Genomic DNA, 26,285 nt, shown 5'->3' with positions numbered 1-26,285 from the left:
AATCCCTGAGAAAAGCTGCCTGTTACAGAAATCCCGCATTGGGTGGGAATGGTGGTCAGGAGGATCCTGTCATGCTCAGGCAGTAGCTGGGAGCAGCCTGGAGGACAGGTAGCCTCAGCATTCTGGAGGCTGCCAGCCAACCTCTCTCCCTACGGTGGGTTCTCTTGAAGGAGACCTGAGGGTGCATCTTCACGGCACCGTAGAAACCAAAGTGAATGGTCTTAAGAAGAAAGTAGAAATACTAATACTCTGGTCTAAGCTGTTCTTATCTCTATACACAGCACTAACTGAAACAGAAGAGACACAAGAATTTAGCAGGTAGGCAAAGCCTAGGAGAGAGGCCACATGCTCTGGGATTTTCACCAAAAGCAATCATAGAAACCCAGTCACTAAGTGGCTGGCCAAGGTCACACAGTTTTGTGGAATTGCTGAGACTATATCCAGCTCCTCATTCCTCTTTCCTTGGCAGCCTTGCCTCCCTCCTCAAGCCCAGTGCTCTCCCAGCACTTCTGATCACGTACAGGGTTCAATCTGTCAACATTTTATACCCGGTGTGCACTGTTGCCTTTGCTGTTGTTTTTCTTTCCGTTATGGGGTTTTGAAAGATCTTGTTGCCTCTATTTCTCAGGTTACTGTGACATTTAAGAGCCTGAGTTAATGCATTGTAGAAAAGCCAGCTCTTCCTGTGCCCTGTGGAGAGAAGTGAGGACAATTCCATCTGCTTTTTGTGCACTCTAATGAGGGGTCTTGAAAAACGTGCCCAGGTGCAGAGACATTTCCATCTCCAAACCCTGAATGGACCATTGTGTTTGCTCAAGAGCCCTTTGTACCTGTTTACCAAATGAAGAAACCAACTAACTGCTCTGTGTTTCTTTCCAGGTGACCTCATCCATTTGCCTCCATACCTTAGAATGGACTTTTTGTTAAACCGAAGTGGTCCAGGCACCAGCAGGGATCTGAGTTTAGGGCAAGCATGCTTGGAACCTCAGAAAAGTCGGACCCTGAAGCGCCCCACGGTCCTCGAGCCAATCCCCATGGAGGCCTCCTCCTCCACGTCCTCCACAAGAGAGGGACAGCAGTGGCAACAAGGGGCCGTGGCCACATTACCTCAGCGAGAAGGGGCAGAGCTGGGACAGGCAGCTAAAATGAGCAGCTCCCAAGAATCTCTGCTCGACTCTCGGGGCCATTTGAAAGGAAACAATCCCTACGCAAAATCGTACACCCTGGTATAACAAACAGCATGACTGGACAAGCCGTTGTAAATACGATTTAAAAAATTCAATCAAAGCTACCTTTTTTTTACGGAATTCCAATATTTATAATTAAAGAAAATTGCCAAAATATATTAAAAAAAAAAGAGAAAATACTGAAACCACAGACAGTGCAAAGACTCTCCTGCTTTTTTTCTGTCTGAGTGTGAGCTCCATCTGCCTGGGCATCTGATTTTTTGGGAAAGAAGTCCAGTTTTATGATCTTCACAGGCTACTGCATTTTTACTGATTTTCTACAAAGTGCATGGGGGACTAACTAAACCTTCTGACTGGAAGTTCTATCACACAAGATGCAAGAAAGAGAACAGGAAAAAAAATTAACCCTCTTTGTGAATTTAAAGGGGACATTGATTTGGGGGCAGGGGAAACTTTAGTCACGTTTGCACACCTTTCTTTCCCATTAGAAACGGGGTCCTCAATTTGACCTTCTTCTGTTGTTAATTAGGATGAGTGCCGTCAGTGAAGGGGTGGGGGGAATCAATTTGGTTTTCTTTTTTGTTTATTTTTTAATTTAAAGAGACACTCTTTGCATTTTGTCTAAGCAAAATAAAAAAGAAAAAGTTGTCTGCCTTTATTTCCACGTCTACTTCTCTTGCCTCCCACTGATTGCCGGGTCTTCCTTCCTATTGATGTTTGTGTTTGCAAATACTAGGGCTGAACCTAGACCCCAACTCCATAAACCAGAGAGGATGCCAACACTCTGAACTTCTCCGGAAAGGCCGGGAAGAGCGCAGAAGATGCAGCTGGTCTCAATCATAACAAAGGGCTGGCCAGGTATTCTGAGCTTCCCAAATGCTCTGCTCCTCACCTCCCCATGGCACTTGGCCCTCTGGCTAGACCAGGAGCCAGCAAACCATAGCCTTTGAGCCATAGTCAGCTCACTGCTGTTTTTATAAATAAAGTTTTATTGGAACTTTATTCGAACAGCCATGCGCACCATTTGCATTTTGTTGATGACTGTTTCCTGCCACAATGGCAGAGTTGAGTAGATACAAAAGAGATGGTATGGCCTGCAAAGCTGAAAATATTTACCATTTGGCCCTTTACAGAAAAAATGTGCAAAACCCTGCTCTAGAGTCCCACAGCTAGCCACAGCTTGCTGGAGAAAAGAAGAGAGGACCAGGAGAAGTCCATGCATACTCTCCCAGACCTGTCCTGTCGCCACTGTGACTGGTATCTAAATTTGCAACAGAGCATCTTAATATATCTTGCCTCCAGTTCACTCCTCTGTACCCAGAGGAAAACTAGTCAATAGTAAGTGATGTTCCTCTGAAATCAAAGTTTTTATTGTCATTCCTCTCAATTTAAATTACTTACCATGTGACTATTCCTAACAGAGAACTTGCTCTTAAACAGTGTGAACTGCATTCTTCATCCCGTGATCCTTACATAGTGAATTTTAGAAAGAGTATGTAATCCTCCCATGGTACCCACATCCCATTTCAGACTCCTTTCCCTAAAGGAGAAGGATATCCGCGTCTCCATGTCAGAGGTGTGGCATTGACCGGAAAACTTGATCAAACGCCCGTGGCTGCTCAGTTACCCAGGTAACAGACTGCACAGGTATCTTCCTTTCCCTTAATAGTCTCTGCATTCTTATTCCCTTTAAGCCACCAGCATAGGCTGGTGCCAGTTATTACCATCTGGGAACATGTTCAGAAATTTCTTTCCTTTTCTCTCTGCTTCCCTCGTTCATTCCCATCCTCCCTTCCTATCTCTTTCCCTCTCTCCTTCCCTCTTTTCTATCATTTCTTCCTTCCACTTATTTTCCAGGCAGACTCATTTGTCTACGTAGATGCAGTGACATCAAGTGCCTGCAGAACAGGTCCACGACCATGTCAAGACCCCCTGCTGGTATTAACATTAGGTGACTCCATGGATGTGAGATGTACATTTTTTTCTTGCCATGGTTTCAGAATTTAATCCATGTTGACAGCTTATTATTTGCACCCTCACAGACTCTCACAGAATGTTTTTTATGGAAAAGAAATAAAATGCTACTTTCCGGGAAAAAGATTAAAGCTCTATCTTTCATCAGTTTAAAACTTCTATATTCCCCAAACTTAGAAGTTTACCTATTTTAAAATTTTTCTCTCAAGCTATGTGAAAATAAAACATTCTACATCATGTCTGCCTCTGGAATGGATTGCTTTCAATAATCTTGCCTTGAAAATGCTTGTTAAAATGAGTTCAACACACAAGCACTGTATCAACATGTCCACCTCCCTACCTGTCAGATAGTGGCCTAGTATTCATGTCTACAATGAGGTCCACATCCTTAGACTAAAGGGACACTGTGTATTTAAAAGACCATTATAAAGAGTAATAATAATTAATTTTCCTCCAGACTTCTGCCTATCTCTAATCTGATTTATAATGTCTTTGGGAGGTCATCTTATTAGCCTCAGTCTGAGATCAGATTGCTGTATCTTAGAGTGGTGAAACTCAGACAAATGCTTTATCCTCTGGACAATGACTATTGAGTCAATGGATTGGGTTTCCTCCGAGGCATCCATCTGGCTGGCAGTCTGAAAAATGCCCAACTGCCTGAAGTGAGCAAAGTCTTCTCTTAATGTGTAGCCAGTAAGCCAAACAAAACTCCGTGCTCATACGTCTACAGGAGCCCCAGTGCTTCCATTCAGTTCACATGTCTGCCTGCCCACTTCCTTGTATCCACATCTGCCATGACTACCCATGAAGGGAAGAGGGGGGAGAAGTGGAGGTGAGGAAAGATGGAAGAGTGAGATGATGTAAAGCTGGTCACAGGCTAGACTGGATAGGCACTAATCCCACTGTCTTGGTGCCCTTGCTACAGAGAATCTTGATAATATCTTAAGACACAGAAAACACACTATTGCTTAAATTGGTCTTAAAATAAGCAGTAGATGACCACTCAGTTAGGGTCCCTCATATGGGGACCTTGATTCCCCATATGCCAAAAGCTTCATGTGATTTTTAAGAAAATGACTGAGGCCTTCCAGAAAAGCTGTGAACTCTGTAAATCTATTTCCAGCAATGGCGGACAGTGTGGACAGCCTCCAGGGCCTGGAGCAGGATCGGGAATACAAGGACTAATTCATTATGGTCACCTACCCTGGAAAGATTTAAAGGGAGCTAACAGTATGTACATGTTCAAAAGCCTTCTTTAACTGCCTAAAGAATGTGGCCCAGAAAGAGGGCTACATCATCAGCTCTCTGAAAGTCTCTTGGGAAGATTAAGTGTCAACAATTTAATATCCAGGGGTCCTGAACACCACGTTACTTTTTCAGCCATTGGCCCCAAATGACCTGTCAAACAACAGAGTAGGAAGAACGAGGCTGGAGTGAAGGAAAGGTTTTCTGCAGCTCTGAGAAACCAAGCTGTTGCAATCCCTAACAAGGGCTTAAATCAAGGAGCCTTCAAGTCTGTAAAACTTTGTTCATTTGCTCTTGTATGTGTGTTTATTTGAGGAGAAGATTTGTGATGGTAGAGCTCTTGAGCAGTCTAAGGAATTTCCGAGCCTGATGAGCCCAGGGTGGAACAGAGTTAGGTGGTAAGTAAGGACGGGATCCTGGCTGAGCCTCTCACCTCCAGTGAGCTGGGACAGAAGACTGAATGGACCTCAGCATTACCTGGGTCACTCGGGCGTCATCAAGCATGGGAGTAGGGAATGACTGTTGAGAGACAAACCTTCGTGGATCCTTTGCATTTGTGCATGTCTTCTGAGAAGGGGCATTGGTGGATTCTGTTCTGTACTATCTTTGCATAACAAATAGCCTTGGAAGACAAGAGATCTGTCTCCCTGCTGGGCAAAAGGCAGATCTGTTTGCTGACCAGGACAACAGAAACAATATCTCCCTCTGAGGCAGAATTTGGCAAGTTTGCCAGCAACCCTGTCTAAAATTTTGGGGTTTCCTAGGCATTAGACACAGGCAATTCAAACCCTCACTCTTCCCTGACTACCTGAGGAGTCTCAGGCAGGCTCCCTCACCTTCTTCCATCTTCACTCCAATCTCCTCTTCTCAGTGAAGCCCTCCCTGTTCACCCTATTTAAATATCACATTCTGCTGCCTTCTTGGCATTTCTGTGCCCCCACATCTTCTCTAGTTCTCTGTCCATACCCTTACCATCTTCTAACTTACTATGTAATTTACTTATTTATAATGGTTATTGTTCATTATCTGTCTTCTCCCGCTAGAATGTCAGGTCCATGAGGACAGAACTCTCTTTTGTTCATCGTGTCTCCAGTTCCTAGCACACCACCAGGCCCGTGGTAGCATCCTATAAATATTTGTTGAATTGGAAAAAGAAGTTTGAGGTTTCCTAAGCTCAGGGTTCCTCAGCTGTGACACAAACCCACTGTGTGCACAGCATTCACCTGGCCCTCCAGATCACCCCGGGGGCCTTGGGGGCACAGGGGAACTGATGGGAACATGGCACTCATGCTGACTGCTATACAATGCATAATATCATGCTGAGTCTCTGACTCAGGAGACTGGTGTCTTCAGGCAGCATCCACAGAAGAGTGGCAGGTCAACTTGTTAGCTTTCGAGTATGATAAAAATCTGAGACCCCCTACGGTTCTTGACAATAACAAACTAGACTTGGGCAGCACCAAATCCCACCCCCCCACACTCTCTAGTAGGACTAGTAGCAGCTTAGGCTGCTGGGTGTGATCCACTCACTCACAAATTTTTTGCAATTTGATGGGAATGTTGTTGTTGTTGTTTTTTCCTCTTCTCAATTTCTCACTTTCAGAAAGAAAGAGAAAAAACTTGGAAAAAGTAACTTTGAGCACACGGCAGGGGGTGCCTGTTTCATCTCCCAAGACAAGCTTGGCAAAGCCAGGAAGCTCTTTGTGTCCCAGAAACATCAAACCAACTGTAAGAAAAAAAGGCAATGTTTATTATGTCTGGCACTGTGCCACCCCACAGAGGGTTGTGTTCTGCCTCAAAGAAATAACCCTTCTCTGGAGAACAAAACAACTGGGACATACATTCATGTGTGTTTCGGAGGGAACGTGCTCACAAGCATCCTCGAGACAGCAGGGCCTGGGGCCAGAACACCACCTAGGTGGTTACCATGTTCCCCCAACCATCACTATCAGAGGAAAGGTGGCATTTCCAACCACGCTGTGTGCAGGCACAAGGTTTTGTTCTCAAAGAGTTAATTTGGTGTTTGCCTCAAGCTGTCATCCTCTGAGGTTCCTCTAAGGGTTGAGGGCCTCACTAAATAAAGGGGACCTCCTTTTACCACTCTATGGAGAAATATTTTAGCTCTCTGTTAAAAAGATGCTTCCTGTTTCTGGATCTAAAATTATAAATGTCTTATAAAGGTGTGACTTCTGAGATGGAGCAATGATGGTGCTGTGGTGCTGATCCAGCATTCAACCCCCAGGTATGTGGAAATCAAGAACCCTTGCCCTGAGTGAGAGCATGATCCTCCATGCAACCGCTGTGCCCACACTCAGTAACACACAAATGAAACACATCCCACACACCACGCCAACAACTCTCCAACATCCATTTCCCCATCCAAGGTGGGAGGTTGTTCTCCCGTTGCCCAGGAAGGTGGCCTGATGACAGTCCAAAGAGATACACTCTACACATGCAAAGCAAAGCACAAGCCAGGTGAAGATGCATACGTTAGAATTGATTTTATTTCAATGTAGTGTTAGCCCAACACTACCTATTCATCTGACTGCTTGGCCACGTGACAAGAGGACATTCTTGTCCCATTGAAACTACCACTTATCTTTCTCTCAAAATTCTTTCAGGATCTTCAGCTTGGTGAATCTTAGTGAATGACATTCAATCCACTCATGTGGCAAGAGTTAACACTCAGCATCAAGATGCTGACATTTCCATTACGAGGAGTAAGAGTCTTTTGCATCAAACCAAACATAATGAAAATGCTTCCAACAAGTGTTATCAGAGCATGCAGGAAGGGGACATTAGATGGCCATGCAGCTAACTGGAAAACCCTTCAGTATCCATCCTTCTCAAAGAGTGTTCTCAAGATGCGTTTGTCTGCTTGCCGTATGTGGCCATTCTGCTGAATACGAAAACTTCTGTTTGCTTAATGATGTTGGATCATAGGAGGATTTGGAGTTGGCAAGGCACATGGTGTCATTAAAAAAGACACTGCACTGAGAGGCTCAACTCTAGTACCACCAATTCCAGAAATTCACCTTGAGATCTCATGCTTGGCCATCTGGTTTGGACATCTGCAAACAGACCTGATTGGACCAGAAGATATCTAAGGCCCTTTTGGCTGAACAAGGAGATGATCCTTCTCAGTGTCAGTCTCACTGGGTAAATATTTGAGCTCCTTGGATGTGTGTGCGAGGAGTGAGGGCTGTATTTCATTCATTTTTTTGTACCCCTACACCCAGCAGAGGCATTAGCCAAAAGTGGTAAATTTTTAAAATATTTATGAAATGAATGTAGATGTTCAGGTGTCTGTAGAATGTAAAAAGGATGCTCTAAAGGTCCATGAGCCCAGGGTATAAGACAGATTTTAACCTTTTTAATAAACTCCTAAGTTCAGCCAATTGTTGTCTGTTTGCTCTTTATCCTGGGGGGAGGGGAAAGTAAAGAAACAACTTGATTATTTGAAGGTTTCAGGTAATAGAGACTTCACTGCATGTTGCATAAAATCTCACAAACTTGTGTTGAAAAGATCGACCTTCCCTCAGGCCCTTCTAAATAAAAACTTCTCTTTAGGTAGACTCTATCCAAACATCACATTTAGCAGTTTTCTAAGTGTGTGTTGGTAACCCTTGTATGATAGCAGAAAAATGATTTTTGTCTTTGGTAAAAAGGCTGGTGGTCTGCCCTTGGTGAACGCGGCCCCAGTCACTTACATTCACCCAGACCACAGCTCCTGTCATAGCATGAGGGTCAGTAGGTACACCACGCCTCTCATTCTTGAAAACGTGAACCAGACAACCAGAACTGAGCCAACTTCTGCAACTGAGGCTCCTGTGACGCCAGCACTTCTGATGCTAACCCAGTTCTACGTGGGCCAGGCTAACCTTTCAGGACCCTCTCCAAACCCCCGTCGATATCCTGGCCCCATTTTCAGCAGACAGACAACCAATAAAACAGAGACCATCACGGGGCCAGCGGCCCCGTGGCTTAGCAGTTAAGTGCGCGCGCTCCGCTACTGGCGGCCTGGGTTTGGATCCAGGGCGCACACCGATGCACCGCTTGTCAGGCCATGCTGAGGCGGCGTCCCACATACGGCAACTGGAAGGATGTGCAACTATGACATACAAATATCTACTGGGGCTTTGGGGAGAAAAAGGGGAAAAAAAAAAAGGGAGGAGGATTGGCATGGATGTTAGCTCAGGGCTGATCTTCTTCCAAAAAAAGAAAGAAAGAAAGAAAGAAACCAGAGACCATCAATGAGATTTGTCTTCCTTTTCCTGCACACACTCCCAAACTCTTCTGAGCCTACATCCTTCCTTACCCCTGCCCTCCTGGGGCAGTAGAAAAAGTGTCCTCTCCTACCCACAGCTCATCTCTCCATCTGTGCTTTGGATCTCAACCTCTCCCCTTACAAGACCTTCACTCCCCCTCTCACTCATATGTCCTCTCATATTCATATGTAAAGATATTCAATTTCTTCACATCAAGAAAGAAGAAATTTCTCCTTCCATCCATCCTCCGCTCACTGCAGACACTGTCGTATGTCTCCCCTTTCCTTCACAATGCGTCTTGAAGATGTGTATCCTGTGGTCCCACTCCCTCACCGCCAGTTTTTCTCCCATTTGCTCTTGCTCCTGAAGCTGCTTTCCTCAAGGCCACAGATGACTTTCTTGTGGCTGGATCCCATTGCCCCTTGACAATCCTCAGTTTGGTCAACCTCTTCTGCAGCGTTGGAGAAATTGTCTTCTGCCTGGTTTCTGGTTCTTTTACTCTTTGGGCTAATTCTCAATTTCATTGGTAAGGTCCTTATTCTCCCAAACTCCTTTCAAATGTGTATGTTCTTGGAGTTCCACCCTCACTCTTGTGCATTTATTTCTCACCTGGACAATTTTAGTATCTCATTGTGGCAATCATAGCTTTAGTTATCATCTGTATTCTGCTGACTCCTAATTTGTATGTCCAGCCTGAACTTCTGCTTTGAGCTCCACATCCAACGGCCTCCTGGAAATCTCCACTTGGATGTCCCATGCGAACCTCATATTCAACCTCTGCAACACTGATGACTATGTATGACCCTACTATGCTTGGCTCCCGTACATCTGAATCCCTGTCCCAGTGTATGACTTTATCACCTATCCAAAGCTCTCCTTCACCCCACATTCACTAACCATGTCTCTAATTCTCACACTTCTCCTTCTGCTTCCTAGTCTCTCCACACCTGCTCTGGTTCAGGTCTTTCTTCACGTGTATTATTGCAAAGACTTCCTGAAATAGGTCTTGCTATCCCCAATATTGTACCCTTTTCAATCTCATTCTCTTTACCAGTGCCATACTTGTCTTCCTAGCAATTCCCATTGAGTAATTTATTGCTCAATATCTTTTAACGATTTTCCATTGCCTTCGGTAAAACATCCAAACTCTTCACTGTGCCAAATAAGACCATTTATGATCTGCCTATTGTCTAGTCTCATCTGTCTAGACTAGACTACTCTTTCATCTCAATCAACATCCCTTTATCCCCCACCTCTCTTTCTCACACACACATACACACACATATACAATATCTTTCTCTCACACACACACACTCACACACATTCTCTCTCTCACACACACACACACACACACACACACACACACACTCAATGCTTCCGCCAGTCTTCAATACTTGTATTGGCTTTCTCACCCTCATGACTTTACACATGCCCATCCCTCTACCTGGAACATGATACCCCGCAACTCATTTGTCTGAATAATCCTTGGTCATCTTTCTCAACTCAGCTCAGAGGTCACTTCCTATAGAGTAATTGCCCCTTCTCCTTTCTCACACCTTTAAGCCTGGGAAAGACACTTAGCCTCAGTGACCCTGGAATTGTCTGCTTTGCCTCTGTCATTGCACCTACTGCTCTGAATTATAAGAATTTACTCAAGATCTACCTCTTCCCTGAGACCATGAGCTGCTTGAGCGCAGAGACCAAGTCTGTAGCAGACACTGTCTACTCTTCACCCAGATCTTCTCAGATCCCTTTTACTCGGATCCCCTGGGCCCATGCCCTGGCTTCAAATGGCTATACATGAGACTCTCTTTGGAAGGATTCTCCTGGGCAGCTAAAGCCACTTTGCCCACAAATGAAGACAGAAGGATGTACCTAGGAGCTTATGTTCCCTGGGTGAAGAAGCCTTAGCCAGAAACTGATTGGGGCTGAAGCATGAAATTCAAGCCCTCTTGCCTAAGACCAGGGCAACAATTCTGCCGAGCTGTACTTTATTCTTCAGTTCTCCCTGAGAGACATGTCTGAGCCTTGGACTTTGCCTGAAGTTATATCCTGTTTAGCATCTTCCTTCCTCGTCCCTGACCTGGAAAAGGTAGCAAGCATGATCAGGATTAACATATATCACTCTGCCCTTCCTGCCCCAGTGCCAAGGCCCACAAAACATCTTAGAGCTCATGGAGTGACAAATATACTAATATGGGGTCCCACATAACAAAATATTGTCTAGAACCAAGGGACCCATTTATGGCAAAGAAAGTGTGACATTGGGCACATGCTGATAGAATCTACTGGTCCTACTACAACCAGAAGCTACCATAGAGCATGATAATGGCATCTTGAAGGTATAGCTAAGATGCTAGATTGAAGATGACACCCCATAAAGTTGGGGTACTATGCTTCAGGAAGCAGCATATATCTTAAACCAACAGTCATTATATGTTGTTAAGTCCTCAATGGTAGAATACATGGATCCAGAAACAAAAGTTTAGAAGTAGGAGCGGCCTTCCTCACCAACACCCCCAATAACTCACAAGGAAATCTGTGATTTCATCTCTACAACTTCAGGTTTCTAGAGTGGGTCTGGAGGTCCCAGTTACCAGAGGGGATAAGTTTCCACCAGGAGACACAGTAGAAATCACATTAAAGCTACAGCTGCTGCCTGGTCATTCTGGGTTCTTTCTGACAGCAGATCAGCTGGCAAATAAAGATGTTACCATCCTGGTAGGAGTAATTGACCTTGGTCATCATAAGGAAATAGGGTTTCCACTTAATGAGTGCAGAGAGGAGTAGAGTTGGCGCTCAGGTGATTCACTGGAGTATCTCTTGGTGCTCCCGTGCCCATTTTTAACTGTGCATGGGCAGTTACAGCAACCATGGCCTTAAATGGGCATAGTAACCATGGGCTCCATGCTCTCAGGGGTGAGGGTCTTGGTGATCTCACCAAACAAGCCACCTAGACCAGCAGGAGTGCTTGCTGATGGTGAAGGGAATCTAGCTAGAATGGGTGCCAGAGGAAAGAGACGATGAAAATGAGATATTGCCTTGGGACCAAGTGCAGCAGTAGGGGCTGTATTTTGTCCCACTAACTCTTCTCTTATAGGTTTTCCACAGAAATTGAAATCAACAACAATCTTGAAGAAGCCATGACAGGAAGGAGTGAACCTAATGAGAGACATGAGTAAATCTAAGAGGAGCAAGGGGTGGACTGTAGTGGACTCTGTTAGTGCTCCATCCAATCCTTCAAATCACCTTTTACTCTTTCCATATGGCCATACCCCAGCTTCTGTGTGCTTTTCTTCTAACGGCAGTGCCTACCACTTTCTTCAGTGCGCTTGAGCTACTGGGATTGCATTTCCTACAACCACAGAGAGTCAAAATACCTGGGAGTTATCATCCTCCTGGAGAGATCTTAGCCAATGACTGACAAGTCCAGGAGCACGAAAGCCCAGCTTCCTTGCCTCAGTTTAGAGCAAAATCTTATCTGCAATTTATGCTCCAGAACTCCATGCAGGATCAGCCCAAAGCTGGGAATTTGCCAAATATAACATCATTGCCTCTTCCCTGTTCCAACCTTTCTTCACCCACTCCCTTTCTGCTTTCTCCTGGTGGCACTTTAATAAATTATTTGCATATAAATTCACATCTTTGTCCTATTTCTAGGGATCTCTACCTAATGTAAGATCTTATTCTTCATTCTACTCCTATACCTATCTTAGTGCCCAATGTGTATTAGATGTTCAATAAATATTTGACAATAAATAAGGGTAGGTAGCATTGCAAATGTTCACACTTTTCTCTTATTCTCCTTATTAAGAATGTTATTATTCTCCTTATTATTCTTAGGAAGATTCCTCTGGGGAGATGCTTATTGAATACTCTCTGAACTTCTCAATATATGGTGCAAGTCAATCTTGGCCAAAAGTAAAGGAGAAAGTGTAAGATCAAATCCTCTTGAAATGCAAAATGCTCTCCTGCACTTTTGAGGAAACATGAGCCAGCCCTGATGAGTCTGCTCCACAGCTGCTCGTGAGCCAAGGGGAAGGCAAATGGGATCCAGCATAAGAGCCCACTGCTTTTGTGTCCAACAGACAGCTAGGTGAATTGGTTCTGAGTTTAACCTCCCCTCCCAAGCCCTCTCACAGATGAAGAACTGGCAGGACACTGCTAGAGCAGGCACTCAACAAAGGACCTTTTCATCTGGATTGACAAGCTTAGGAAATAGGTAAATCAGTCAGGGCTTTGAAGCAGGGAGGGGGAAGTCGTTTGGTTTCTTCACAGGGCTGGACTCAGCTAGGAAGCATCCAATTTTTGCACTATCTTTGATGACTAAATCCTTTCCAGGTTTATAACCTAACGGGGATTAACATTTGGACTAGCAGCAAGGACTTTTAAAGATAGAAGATGGGATATTTATAGGTCTTACAATATACGTGAACCTTTAACACCATTTCCTGAAATTTGGTTTTGGTTTCCTTTTAAGACTTCTTTGTGAAACCCACCTTGTGGCTGATTCATCCTCCCAGCTCCCTGCTAAGAGGAGCCCAGTGTTTCTAACACCTGGGGCAAGAGATTGTTGACTTGAGCTGAGCACAATATTTCAAAAGAGGACAAAAAAAGATGGAATTTCACACAAAGTTAATATGAGCTAGTCTTTCAACCAAAAATAATGAATATGGGAGAATGTGCTTCATTATAACCTGCCCCGTTATACAGACAGAAACCACTCTGAAACCCTGACCATACACCACACCAGGGTCCTTTCATCATGCAGTTAATATTGGCACTTAATGGAACAGCTCAAAGCTGACTTACTTGCTTTCCTTTAATCATTCCAAAGACTTTTGCACTGACTTACCCAGGTGTACAGCACTAACCCTGCAGGAAACTTAAAACAAAGCAGTTAAGAGTATGAGATCTGGAGTCAGATTACTGGGTTTGGATCTGGGCTTTACCGTGGATAAGCTTGTAATCTTGGGCGAGTTACTCCCCATGTCTCAATTTCCTTATCTGTAAAGCATGGGAAATAATAGTAACTCCTTTTAGGAGTTTATGAGTATGAAATGAGTTAACGCATCTAAAAGCCTTAGAACAGTGCCTGGCACATGATAGGTTCCCAATAAATGTTTACCATTGTGATTAGCTATTCCTTTGACCTGCTTATTTTTATTTTATTTTATTTTTTTGCTGAGGAAGATTGTCCCTGAGCTAACGTCTGTTTCCAATCTTCCTCTTTTTTTGGCTTGAGGAAGATTGCCCCTGAGCTAACATCTGTGCCAATCTTCCTCTATTTTGCATGTAGGATGCCACCACAGCGTGGCTAACGAGTGGTGTAGGTCTGCTCCTGGGATCCAAACCCGTGACCCTGGCCGCCGAAGCAGAGTGTGCCTAACTTAACCACTACACCAAGGCTCTGGCCTCTGTCCCACTTATTTAAGACCATGCATGCTGAGTAACACCTGTCAACAAGAATGTCCCAACAGGCATCCCACTCAGTCATCGCAAGCACTGTTTCAACATTTGGGCTGAAAAGAGTCATTTTGTTGCATTTGTATGTAGCAGTATAAGGCAAACGCTCCCACATGGCTCTGGATTGGGTGAATGTCCCTGGTACTGAAATCAATTCCTAGCCTAACAGCATGTATAGGAGTGTATTTAATCATGTTTAAATGTTTAATCATGCAGTCCATTTTCAATTTTATGTCATATTTTCTGCTTAGTTGAGCCAGGTTGGCTCATAAAGCTAATTATATTGACATATATTTAAAAAAAAAAAAAAGAAGAAGGAAGGGGAGAGGGAGAGGGAGAGTGTGGAGGACGAAGAGGAGAGGGGGCTAATTGAAGCCACTTCTACCAAAAATGTATAAATGACAGTATTTATAGCTTAAACTTCAAAAGAAACTGTTCCATTATCATTCTAAAAGATACATGTTTAAAATTTGTAAATAGTCGTTAAAGTCAAGTAGCTACATGTTCTCATTTATTTCTTATTTACTAGACAATAAACTTCGTAAAAGCAAGTTATTGTCTCTCAAATATTAGATCTTTTTCTAATAGCTAAATTATACTGAGTAACACCCGAGTAAATAAAGAAAACAATGCATTTGGACCCTAGTGGCGTATGGAATTGTAACATACAGTCCACCCACTTGGAAGCCATCCTTTCTTGGAGTCTGTGCAGAGTCCTGCCTACTCAAGTTTTCCCTTCTTCAACAGTTAGATAGGATTTACTCAGCTTGTATATAAATTCCATAGAGAGGCTCTCTAACTAACATAATCTTTAACAGATCTTTATGAAATTGACAAAAGACTTCACTGAAAACAGTTGAACCCATATCCTGGAGTGAAGACTATATGCAGCTATCTATGCAAGAATAACAAGTTTGAAAATTTACATATGGCAGTAGACAGACCCTTGGGTGACCCCCAATAATCCCTGCCTCCTGATAGTCATGCCTCTGTGTAAGCCCCTTCCTTTGAGTGTAGGCAGGACCTGTGACTTGCTTCTCACAAGTAGTTTGTGGCAAAGGTGACGATTTGTTACTCCCATGATTATGTTACATAAGATGTCACCCTGTGCTAGCTGCCTCACTTCTGCTCTTCTACTGTCCTTCAAGAAGTCATGTGCCATGTTATGAGCTGCCCGTGGAGAGAACGGCGTAGCAGGGAACTGTGGGTGGCCCCTGTAAGCTGTGGACCACCTCTGGCCAACGGTCAGCCCTTGATCTTACAACCACAAGGAAATGAATTCTGCCGAAAACCTGAGAGAGCTTGAAAGTGGATTCTTCTCCCTTGGATCGTTCAGATGAGACCTCAGCCCAGTCAACACCTTCACTGCTGCCTGGTGAGACCCCAAAACAGAGAACCCTGCAAAGTCATACCCAATATCCTGGCTGACAGAAACTGTGAGATCATAAACATAGATTGTTTTCAGTGTAAATTTACAGTAATTTGTTACACAGCAATAGGTATACCCATATTAGGAAGACTCAGATGTGTAAAGATGCAGTTGTTCTATTTCTTCATAACTCAACTTAGCCTCCATTTCACTTGATGATTGAAAATAAAAACTCAATTCAAATAAATTGGTCACGTCCAATTTAGAACTCAGCCTGTTAGGGGTAAGAAGTTGTCCAAATGCAGACTTCCCTCCTGCTCCTTCTCTTCTCTGTGTCTTTGTGGCAAAGCTCTAGAGGAGGGGAAGGGAATATACACTTGGTTCAGGACAGGCTGCCAAGGGTGAGGGCTGGCATCTAGCCATTGCTGCTGCCTCAGTCTCAGTGAAGCCGCTCCTTGCGGTCTTTGGATATCCCATGCTGACAGCCACTGCTAAGGTCTGTGGTCCCTGCCATGGCCACTATGGGCTCTCAGACCTTATTGGCACTCTGGTCCACCTAGGGGCATGCTCCTCATGGTATGTACAGCACCTTGAGACTGCCTTGGCACCTCTGCAGCTAAACACCTCCCTCAACCTTAGGTCATCTACTACCCCGAGGCCGTGTGCTCTGGCCCCATGCTAAGAGGCTTGCAGTGTTCCCAGACTTTGCTTACTGGGTTCCTCAAACCTCTCTTCATGATTCTTGCCTCTTTAGGGTTTTAACTCTGGCAGAGGGAGACTGTGGGACGTGGGTCTTCTCAGACACCTACCAAAAGCTCTGTTCTAACCTCATTGCCTCCTAAGTACCTTGCTTGTTAAATCCTTGTTTTCCTTTGCAAGTAGTTGAAAAGCTGCCCTTGCATTATATTCTGTGTCCTCTCTCTAGCCATCTGGCTTATTTTACACTTTTTGTGCTCAGCCCTCAAGCTCTTTTGCTGAAACTCACAAATTCTTTTGTCTCCCAACAAAGCTCAACTCCTGTAAATCAAAAATCCCTTGGTTTTTAGACTGTTAACTTTACAGTTGATTTCAAGAGCCAGTTTTGGAACTCAAAGTCAAGAATATGGCCTTTGTTCTAGACATTGTCATCCTTCCCCTTGAGAGCTGGGAGACAGAAAGCTGCCTGAATACTTGTGGAAAGATAGGAAAAAATGAGAGGAAAATTTCAAGGTGATCTTCTGCCCCACATGGCCATGTATAATGAGCTATGAGGATGTAGTGGGAAGATCATGTCCCCCCAAAAAGTATGTTGAAGTCTTACCCCTGCAACCTGTGAATGTGATCTTATTTCAAAATAGGCTCTTTGCAGCTGAAATCAAGTTAAGATGAACTCATATTTAGTTAGGGTGGGCCCTGTCCCAACACGACTTGTGTCCTTATAAGAGGAGAAGAGACATAGACCCACGGGGAAAACAACCAAGTGATGCTGAAGACAGAGATTGAGGTGATGCATCTACAAGCTAAGAAACACAAGGATTACCAGCATCAACAGAAACTAGGAAGAGACAAGGAACAGATTCTCTTCTAGAACTTTCAGAGAGAGCACGGCCCTGCCAACACCTTGATTTCAGACTTCTAGCCTCCAGAAGTATGAGAGAATAAATTTTTGTTGTTTTAAGCCACGCAGTTGATATAACTTGTTTTGGCAGCCCTAGGAAACTAATACAGACGGATGGGCAGGGACTGGTTACTCTCATGAAGTGATAGCCCACTCTGCCTCTCCTCTCTACCACCAGACTTTAAATTCCATGATTATATCAGTTTTCATCCTTCAGATGCAAGTGGGCAAACATCCAATCTATCTTAATTGAAGCAAGAAGAGATTTTGTTGGCTCAAGCAGAAATTCAGGGGAGAGATCTGATCAGCTTCAGGAGCGGCTGGATACAGGTGCTCAAACAGTGTTACTGTCACATTGCAGATTCATCTTTTCTTCTGGTCTTGTCCTTCATTCTTCAAAGGTCAACTTTTCTACTTGAGCTATTGATCTCACAATTTCATTCCTTCTTTGCTATTGTTTTCCAGTGATTATCCTTCCTCTTTCTCTATTTAGCTAATCAATCAATCAAGTAACGAATTTTTATCCTGAAAGCTCATTTGGCATGAGACAGTTTTACACAGTGGTTAAGAGTATAGATTATGGAGGCAGTCTTCCTGCCAATTGTTAGCCCTGTCTTTTGGGCGAATTATTTAGCCTCTCTGTGCCTCACTTGTAAAATGGAAATAATAAAAGTAATTACTTCCCAGTGTTGCTTTGAAAATTAAGTGAGTCAAAAGACATTTAACACATACAATTCAGTGGGTTAATACACGTTAAATGTGGAGAATAGGGCTTGACACGTGGTAAGCACCGTATATGTATCCTTTTTGTGGAAGTGGTAGTGTATTATGCAAAGTCCTTTTGAATTAATAGTATAACATTTCAAAGCAAGCCTGTCAGTAGACTTGTCACCCCCAGAAGTTAAACAAATGAAGAAAGTGAAGCTCAGAGAAGCTTAGTATCTTGTCCAAGATTACCATGATGGCAAAATGTAGCCAAGGTTCAAAAATAGATTTTCCATTTCCAAATGTAGAGATTTTTCAACACACTTTTGATTTCTCCCTTTGCTTCGGCCCTTTCTCTTCTGTCAACCAATATACCTAAGTCTTCCCTCAACCTTGCTGGGACCTGAATGCCCCCTACAGGTCCTAAAGCTTCCATCATCTGTCCCCACTTTTATTTACTAGGATCTCATAGAAGTAAGTGGCTGACACTCAACACTCCCAGGTTTCCAATCCTGGTTTACTTCATAACCTTTCATAATCTTGTTTTCTTTCCAGCATTCTCCCAAAAATGCTCTTGAGTGTCAAATTGAATGGCCTTCCTAACACCCAGCCTTGCCCAGCCTTCTGTGTAGAAGGAAGTCTGTTATCCATCGGCTCTCCTTTTAAATTCTCTCCCATCCTCGGCTCCCTAGTGTCTTAGTCCATTTGGGCTGCTGTAACAAAACACCATAGACTGGGTGGCTTAAACAACAGACATTTGTTTCTCACAGATCTGGAGGCTGGAAGTCTCAGACCAAGGTGCCACCAAATTTGATTCTTGGTGAGCCTGTCTTCCTGGTTTGAAGAAGGCTGCCCTCTCACTGTGTCCTCACATGGCCTTTCCTGGGTGCGTACATGCAGAGAGAGAGAGACAGAGGGGAAGGGCTCTGGTTTCTCCTCTTCTTACAAGGGTGCTAATCTCATCATGGGGCTCCATCATGACCTCATCTAAATCTAATTGCCTCCCAAAGACCCCATCTCCAACTATCATCACATTGGGAGTTAGGGCTTCAACATATGAATTTTGGGGAGCGCGCATTCAGTCCCTAACAACAGGCTCTGCACCTGTCTTGTCCTCTGCCTGAGATTTTGAAGGATTGTGTGATATATGTGTCCTCCCATCCCTCACCCACCCCGAGGCCTTCTCTAGCTGAAACCAGAGGCTGCCATTTCTCCAAAGCAAAATCATCAGGTCAGTTGGAAAGAAAGAATAAAGATGTCAAGTTCTTAATATCTGGGGTGTTTTCCTAAACTATAGCTCAAGGAAAAAATGAAAAGATTTTTAAAATACTTGCTTCTCCTAAGAGGGAAAAATACTCTCTTCAGACCAAAAGAGAGAAAAGAAAATTAAAAGAATTAAATGTGTACAAGGTCTCTGAATAGAAGCTATGATCCCAGCCCAGGACAAGCCTTAAGGGGAGAACATAAGGAAATCTCTGATATGTTTGAGGACCCAAGAGTTGAGGACACCTGTGGGAACCTTGTCACCTGTAACCCTGGGCACCAAGAGAATGGAAACAGGGATCTGCATGGAATGCTGAGGGCAAGGTCACAAGGTAGACTCAGAGCCCCCAACCCCTGACAGAGTACAGAGAAATCATAGGTAGCAGCAGGCAATGTCAGAGGAGGGGTGGCTGTCCTGAGGGCAGGAGAACTGGCCAGCCAGAACAGAGACACACCAATGGAACATGCATGTTGCTGAGGAGTCCGATGTCTACAGATGCCAAGTGAAGCCCGATTCCTTCCCTGCCCAGATGCCACCATGTTAGTCCATAGAATGAATGTGCCCCTCTGAGGAGAAGGGGAGCGGGGAAAGGAACCTGGATATTCACTGTGTTTACCATGAATTAGGAAGATTATGTTTCTACTCCTTACAGAAAGGGACCTCCAGGAAGAAAAAGCCAGTTACATTTCTAGCACACTCAAGGTGGTGGATTGAAAAATTTCCACCTATTGCATAAATAGACCTTCCCCTCACCATCTTTAGATTTTTCAGATCCTGTTATTCCTTCAGCCTGATTGTACCTGTTAGAATCTGTAAAATTTAAGGGTAGATCCAAGAAACAAAACCATCTGGAGTTATATATATAAAAAGGCATTTATTATAGAGATTTGAGCCATGAAATTCCAGAAGCCAGTTAAACAGTCCCTGCAAGGCTGTGGTCTTTGTGTTCGGTGCTTAAAGTCCACAAAGGAGGTAGTGTGGATGGAAGGATGTATATCACACTGGGGAGAGGGAAGACAAGTGGAACCCACATACAGGAACAGGAATCCAGGAGAACAGACTGGAACATGTGTGGGTTTGTTTTGAATACCACCTCTTCACCTCATTGGTGAGGGAGGCATTCCCACCATAGGGTTATGGGGATGGTCAAACACACAGCATCTGAGCCACATACACTCACAGCTTAGGGAATGGAAGACACCACACACCACACAGGGCCACACAGGGGTTCCATTTGGGAACAGAGTGAACAACCAGGGGCTGTGGGAGGCAGGCTTTGTAGTAACAAGAGGGTGAGGTGACACCTGGTTCCCACAGGAGGACGTGGTTGGCTTTTTTGAAAAATTCTGTAGGCTGGTAGAGAACTGAAGCCTGCTACCAGCAATAAGCAACCTCTGTGCCTGTTCCCTGTGATCAAGAGAGTGATTTAGCTGGGAGACCTATCTGCAGGAGCACAGTGGGGAGAGGAACTTGTAGTTAGGCCATTTGAGGCCCTCCTGGGTTCCCCCAGATGTGGAGGCACAAAGAATTTAGGCTTTATACCACAGTCTCTTACACCTCTAAGCCTCCAACTTCGATGACAGGTGGTGAGTGTGTCCTGCAGGATAAGCTGGCATTCTTTCTCATGGAGCTAAGCCCGCCCCTGGCCCAGGAGTTGGAGAAGCAGAGCAGGCATTCAGCAGGAGCTGGCACAACTGAGCCATCCAGTTAAGCCGGCAGATGAGGACAATGTGTGTAAGCAGTGATAGTGCCTTGACCCTGTACACTGACCTCCAAAGGACTGAAGGAAGGTGGCTGCTGCTCCTTCTTCGCCTTTGAAACATCATGCAAATACCCTGTAGCCGCCCTAACCTGACCCCATGCAGCAAGGAGAATTCTGGGAAATGTAGTTCCAGCTTAGCTTAGTCAACATGGTAAAGCCACCACACCTTTCTTTCAGGACCAGCAAGTTCCATTTTCTCCAGGGGAAGGCTTTCCTAGTTATCTCAGCTGAAAATGGTCCCTTTCTCCTCTGAACCTCCAGAACACCTTACCTTCTCTAATGATGCTCCTCATTTTGTGCTACATAACTATATGTGATTACCTTTCATCTCTTTAATAATGATAATGAAGCCACTGCTTGCCAGGTCTTGCCATATGTCACCTCTAATCTTCCCAAAGGCCCAGAAAACAAGCATTATCATCCCCATTTTCTAGGTGAAGAAACATAACTCAGGGAAGGTGAGATGCCTATGATAGTGTAAGTAGAAAGTGGCAGTGATGCTGAGAATCAAGACTAGACTTCTCTGATTCTACCCTGTCTCCTCACCCAACCCTCAGCTACCTGAGGGGAGGGACTGTGCTTTATCTGTGGAACTCTCGTGGTGACTAGTTCTTTAGCTTGGATAGGATAAGATCCATTTTGGATCCATCCAAATCCTATTTTTATAGCGACCAGAATTGCAATTGGTAAAACCTCAAGTCACCGTGCATTTGATATTGACAGCCCCTCCTTGTTTACACGGCCTCAAACTATTCTGAGGATACCCTCCATATGTTCAGTCTGGGCACACTGACCAAACCTCAGGCTCCCAGCACTGTGTTCTGTGCACATGTTCCCTTGTTTAATGCACATCAGCCTCAGAGAAAGATTTTACTACCCTCATTTTACATACGAGGAAAGCGAGGCTTGCAGTTAGTCACTTGGCCAAGGTCAAAGATTATAAAGAATAGCAGCTGGGATTTCAGGCAGCCAGAACTCCCTATCCCCCACTCAGGAGCTGCTCTTGCTCCTAATCCCCATCACAGGTGGGAGCAGGCTCCAGTCTGAACCACCTGCCATGTTCCAACTTCCGTCTCATCGCCCTTTTCTCCTGCAGATACCTCAGCTCCCACCTGCAGTGGTTTCCAACACTATCCACTCTAGTCTCACCCTCCTCTCATTTTTATCTCTTCCTGCCCATCCCACCACCCCTTCAGTAGCCCATTCTCTACATGAATGAGAGTTGTTCATTCTCTCAATGGAGTATTGCTCCCAATCAGTCCCTTGGACTCCAGTCTTTCTCCCTCCAGTCCCTCCTTCACATTCCTGGAAAATCCACCCTCCTGAAACAGAAATGTCATCAAATAACTCCTCCTCCACTTACATTTTTTGGTGACTTCCCATTGCTCTTGGACATGACCCTCAAGGCCCCTCTAATCTGGCCTGCCTACTGTCCAGACTCAACTCCCCACTGCCCACCTTGTGCCAGTGACTCCAGAATTCTCCATGCTCCTCCATGCCTCAGAGCCTTTGCTCAAGCTCCTCCCTTCACTGAGAATACTTGGCTACATCCAACTCTTATCCAGCCTTCAGAATTCCCTCAGGTGCCCCAGCCCACATCTGGGCAGATGCTCCCAAATACCCTGGGAAACCTTGACCAAAGCCAGGATCACCCTGAACTCTCATGACCTATGTACTTGTCTGCTCCTCTCATCTGGACCAAGGGGCTCATGGTTTCATCTTGGCACTCCAACTGGTCTAGCCCAGTGACTGGTGCATAGTAGGATCTCAGTAAAAGTTTGTATAATGAAAATAATAGTAAAATAGCTGTTGCAGATCGAGTCCTGATCACATGCCAGCACCTAGAATGCCCTTCCTAGGCATTATCTCGCCTGATCCTCACAATAAGCCCATGAGATAGTAATCTTTATTTCACAGATGCTGAAACAGAGGTGCAGAGAGTTGTAGTAACTTCCCCAACACTACTGATGAGTGGCAGAGGCAGGCACGTGACTCCATGGCTTGGATTCCTAACCGCCACTCCCTTCCTTGAGCTGACTGTGCAAGGCTTTGAACACCCAGCCTGGACCTTCGGCAGATGGAAAGCTGTGCTCTAGGATCCATGGTAAAGCAATGGTTAACTTACTTAAAATAAGCTGCCCTAGAGGGCTCTTTGAAGACAGCAGGATGTTATTTAATGAGGGAGTATTTCCAAGATCTGAATTATAGAAATTAGCCAGCTGGGTTCAAGTCCAGTTATGAACTCATGGAGGTCTCTTCAGCCTTGAAGAGAATCAACAGCTTAATGAACAAGGAGAAAGAGTATATATTTAACAAAGAGCCCAGAGTAAATAGAAAGGACATCCATACCACTTTTCTTCAGGAAGGAACATGTGATCAAAGGTTTCACAGAAGCAGGGCTGATGCACTCCAGAAACGCTGCCCTCTCCTCACTTTGGGAGGATGCACCACTTCTTGAGGTGACCCACTCCCCTTGCAGAAGAGGCTATTCACAGACACAAGCCCTATGATTCAATAAAGTCTTTAAGTTATTTTTCTGAAAGTTTTAAAGGTATATCATTAGAATGAAAGCAAATTTGATGCTGCAAACTGTTCAAAGATCCTCCCATTAAGAGGCAAGTTCTCTCCGCTAATGGGTGTGCGGTTTCTTTTTGGGTGATGAAACTGTTCTCAAGGTAGATAGTGGTGACGATTGTTCAACTCTGTGAATATCCTAAAATCCACTGAATTGTGTGCTTAAAGGCGTGAATTCTATGATATGTGAATTATATCTCAATAAAGTTGTTGTTTAAAATAATTTTAAAAAAAGAGGCAAGTTCTCTCACAGTAGCAAGCCATGGCTATTTCTAATTAAAGTTTCATTGCTAATGTTTCATGACTTTCAAGTAACTATTCAAGTCAATATTTTCATCCAAAGGATGCTTTTTGGGTTTAGGCTCAAATGAGCAATTTCTGAAAGACGTAAACTTGCTTTGCCTAAATGCCTCCAGTTAAATGAAGATTTTTTTGTATGTTTTTACTTTATTTTCTTTTTACTTTGTGTCTTGGATTGATTAAACTCTCTTAACGCTGGCTTGGGCTCTGTTTTATCTTCTAACTACTCAGTACTTTTTGTCCTCCACGTTCAAGGTGCCACTGTCACTCCCCACACCAGATTCAGCACAAAGGTAGGGCTCATGGCATCTTGAGTATAAGAGGTCACCAGGATGCCACATCCTAGTTCCTTTCTTCAAACTCAAGTGAGAAGTAAGGTAAGTTCATAGATGTCAACAAAGATGCTTTCAAGGAAACCTTACGAAATACCCTCAGGAAAAATATCAGTAATAATAAAAAAGAATTCAATTAATGATACATGTGAAAATATTGCATGTAAAAATGTCAGGTTTTCTTATCATCAGCATCAATATTTTGATGTGTGCATCAGATGGAGAACATAATTTTTTGGCTTGTTGTGCAAATGTAAGTCACCATAAATGGGCACAGATCCATTAAATGAGAACAGCAGACCGTGTATCCTCCCCACTCTTGGGCTGCTGCAGGCTGGGGACCTTTGATAATTTAACACTCATATACTCTCTCTATGTATACAAAATGATTGGAGGCAGTCATTGGGAAGTCATTGGGAAGACATTGTGAGGTGAGATGAGTTGACCAAAGTCACACACCACTAATAAGCAATAAATAGAGATTGGAACCCACATCTGGCTGACTCCAATTCTTGCTTTTGTCTGCTCAAAAACCAGAGTGGATTATAGAACACAGCCACCAAAATAATGAAGAGAAAACAAGAGCCATCCCAGGAAAGGAGAAATCAAGAATGGAGGCCAGTTAAGTAGAACTTTCATTGGAAGAAAAATGCACCTCTTCGAGCTTTTTAAGGGACCTCTGTCTTAGCACAAGTGGTAGTGTGAGTCTAACCCATGAAAACTCTGTATTTTAAAGTCAGTACTTTGAGCAACAACTCCTGGATGGATGAAGGCTTTGCTGCCATTTTCATAGCAGCCAGAAGACAAGTATTTTCCCCCACAATGTAGTTCATTGAAGGGCAGAAACAGGAGCAAGGACATCAGAGAAGCACATGAGGGGACCAGAGAGAGTCAAGCAAGAATGGAACAGAGACAGAGTCACTCAGGTTTCCCCAATGCTTAGGGGAGACAGGATTTGTACTCAGTACCAGAACAAGACTGTTCTTATGACCACATATGGTTTTGGCGTTTTATGTACATACTATAGCTAATGTTTCCTGCTTACTAAACTATGGATACATTTTCTATGGGTATGGTTTTGGTCTTTCTCAACCATTTCCTTGGATATCTCTATAAGGCACTGTTGAGAGATTGTTTCCAAGGAGACTAAGGAAGTTGCAGAACAGGAGACCCCAGCTGCCACTTGCAGGCTCTGGATCTCAGAATAGGTGGGCCAGGGAAGTCTCCCCTATTAGTGCATTTGAATGGGACCTACCCTTGGTTGACTCTGCCAAAGGTCATACATTTTACCATAAAATGAAATGAAGGAAATGAAGGTATCTATCAATCACGGATCTCTTCAAGCGTATCAGAGTTGCCCAATAAAAAAGGATTACAGGAAATACCTGAATAACCCATGCTTCTAAAAAAAGTTTGGCTGCCCTTTCTAATCAATCAAGAAATATTTTTCAGTACCTGCTAAATGTCCAGCATTTTCTAGTCAGTTAAGAGGAGAATGTAAATCTTGAAGATATGACTCTCACCTTCAAATATTTTACCATCTTGTTAAAGAAACAAGACAAATACACTTGACGGATAAAATAGGACAAAATAGATTATACTCAGTGCCAAATTAAGTATCCAGGAAGAAGGATCGTAAAGGTCAACTTAATCTCAGGACCTTCAAAGAGGAGGTTATCTCAGTCTTAGGAGGACAGATTGTGACTGTGCAAGGAGAGGATGCATGAGGGGACCATGATATGTGGAATGTTTCCTCATCTTTAAAATGAGGACATCAGCCTTATCAGCCTTATGGGATTTCTGTGAGAGGCAAATTTAGGTAGATAGTGTGTTTCCATTCAAGACTGATGATAAAGATAGAAACCATGGTGTACACATGAGAATGAGTCTCTGCAACCAGTCAAGAGGTTAACCTGGAAGCCCTCCTTTTCCTGAGGAGCCTGCTGGCTTCACCACACCGACTCTGCCCACTGCTCCCCCACGGGCTTTCTTCAGAATGGGGAGAAGAGTCTATCAGCTTTTCCATGAACACAGCTGTTCTGTCACCTCACCTCACTCTCTCCCACCCAAGCAGTGCAGCACTCCTCATCTGTGATCCTCCATGATGAACATCATGGAGGAGTATTCAAGAGAGGGCACCTGGAGTAGCCTGAACCTCCAGCATTTGACCTTGCAAGAATCCAGGAGTTCCTTGTGGGTTGAGTGAACACCTCAAGTTTGCACTGACTTGGGGAGACCCAGT

At 44.1% G+C, this 26,285-nt stretch overlaps 1 protein-coding gene across 2 annotated transcripts in view; it reads left to right on the top strand.

The window, feature by feature from the left end:
• The window catches only part of DSCAM (DS cell adhesion molecule), a 625,552-nt gene extending 623,419 nt beyond the window's left edge, over positions 1–2,133 (top strand). For both annotated transcript variants that reach the window (XM_058523126.1, XM_058523125.1), the window contains one exon: positions 880–2,133. In XM_058523126.1, the coding sequence (XP_058379109.1) occupies positions 880–1,232 (353 nt within the window). In that variant the 3' untranslated portion in view covers positions 1,233–2,133. The remainder of the gene's footprint in view (positions 1–879) is intronic.
• Positions 2,134–26,285: the final 24,152 nt, after the last annotated feature.

This window comes from Diceros bicornis, chromosome 27, assembly GCF_020826845.1.
Source record: "Diceros bicornis minor isolate mBicDic1 chromosome 27, mDicBic1.mat.cur, whole genome shotgun sequence".
In the NCBI taxonomy this organism is placed as follows: Eukaryota; Metazoa; Chordata; class Mammalia; order Perissodactyla; family Rhinocerotidae; genus Diceros; species Diceros bicornis.
The sequence above is the reverse complement of the archived record's forward strand: the minus strand, read 5'-3'. Positions and strand labels throughout refer to the sequence as shown.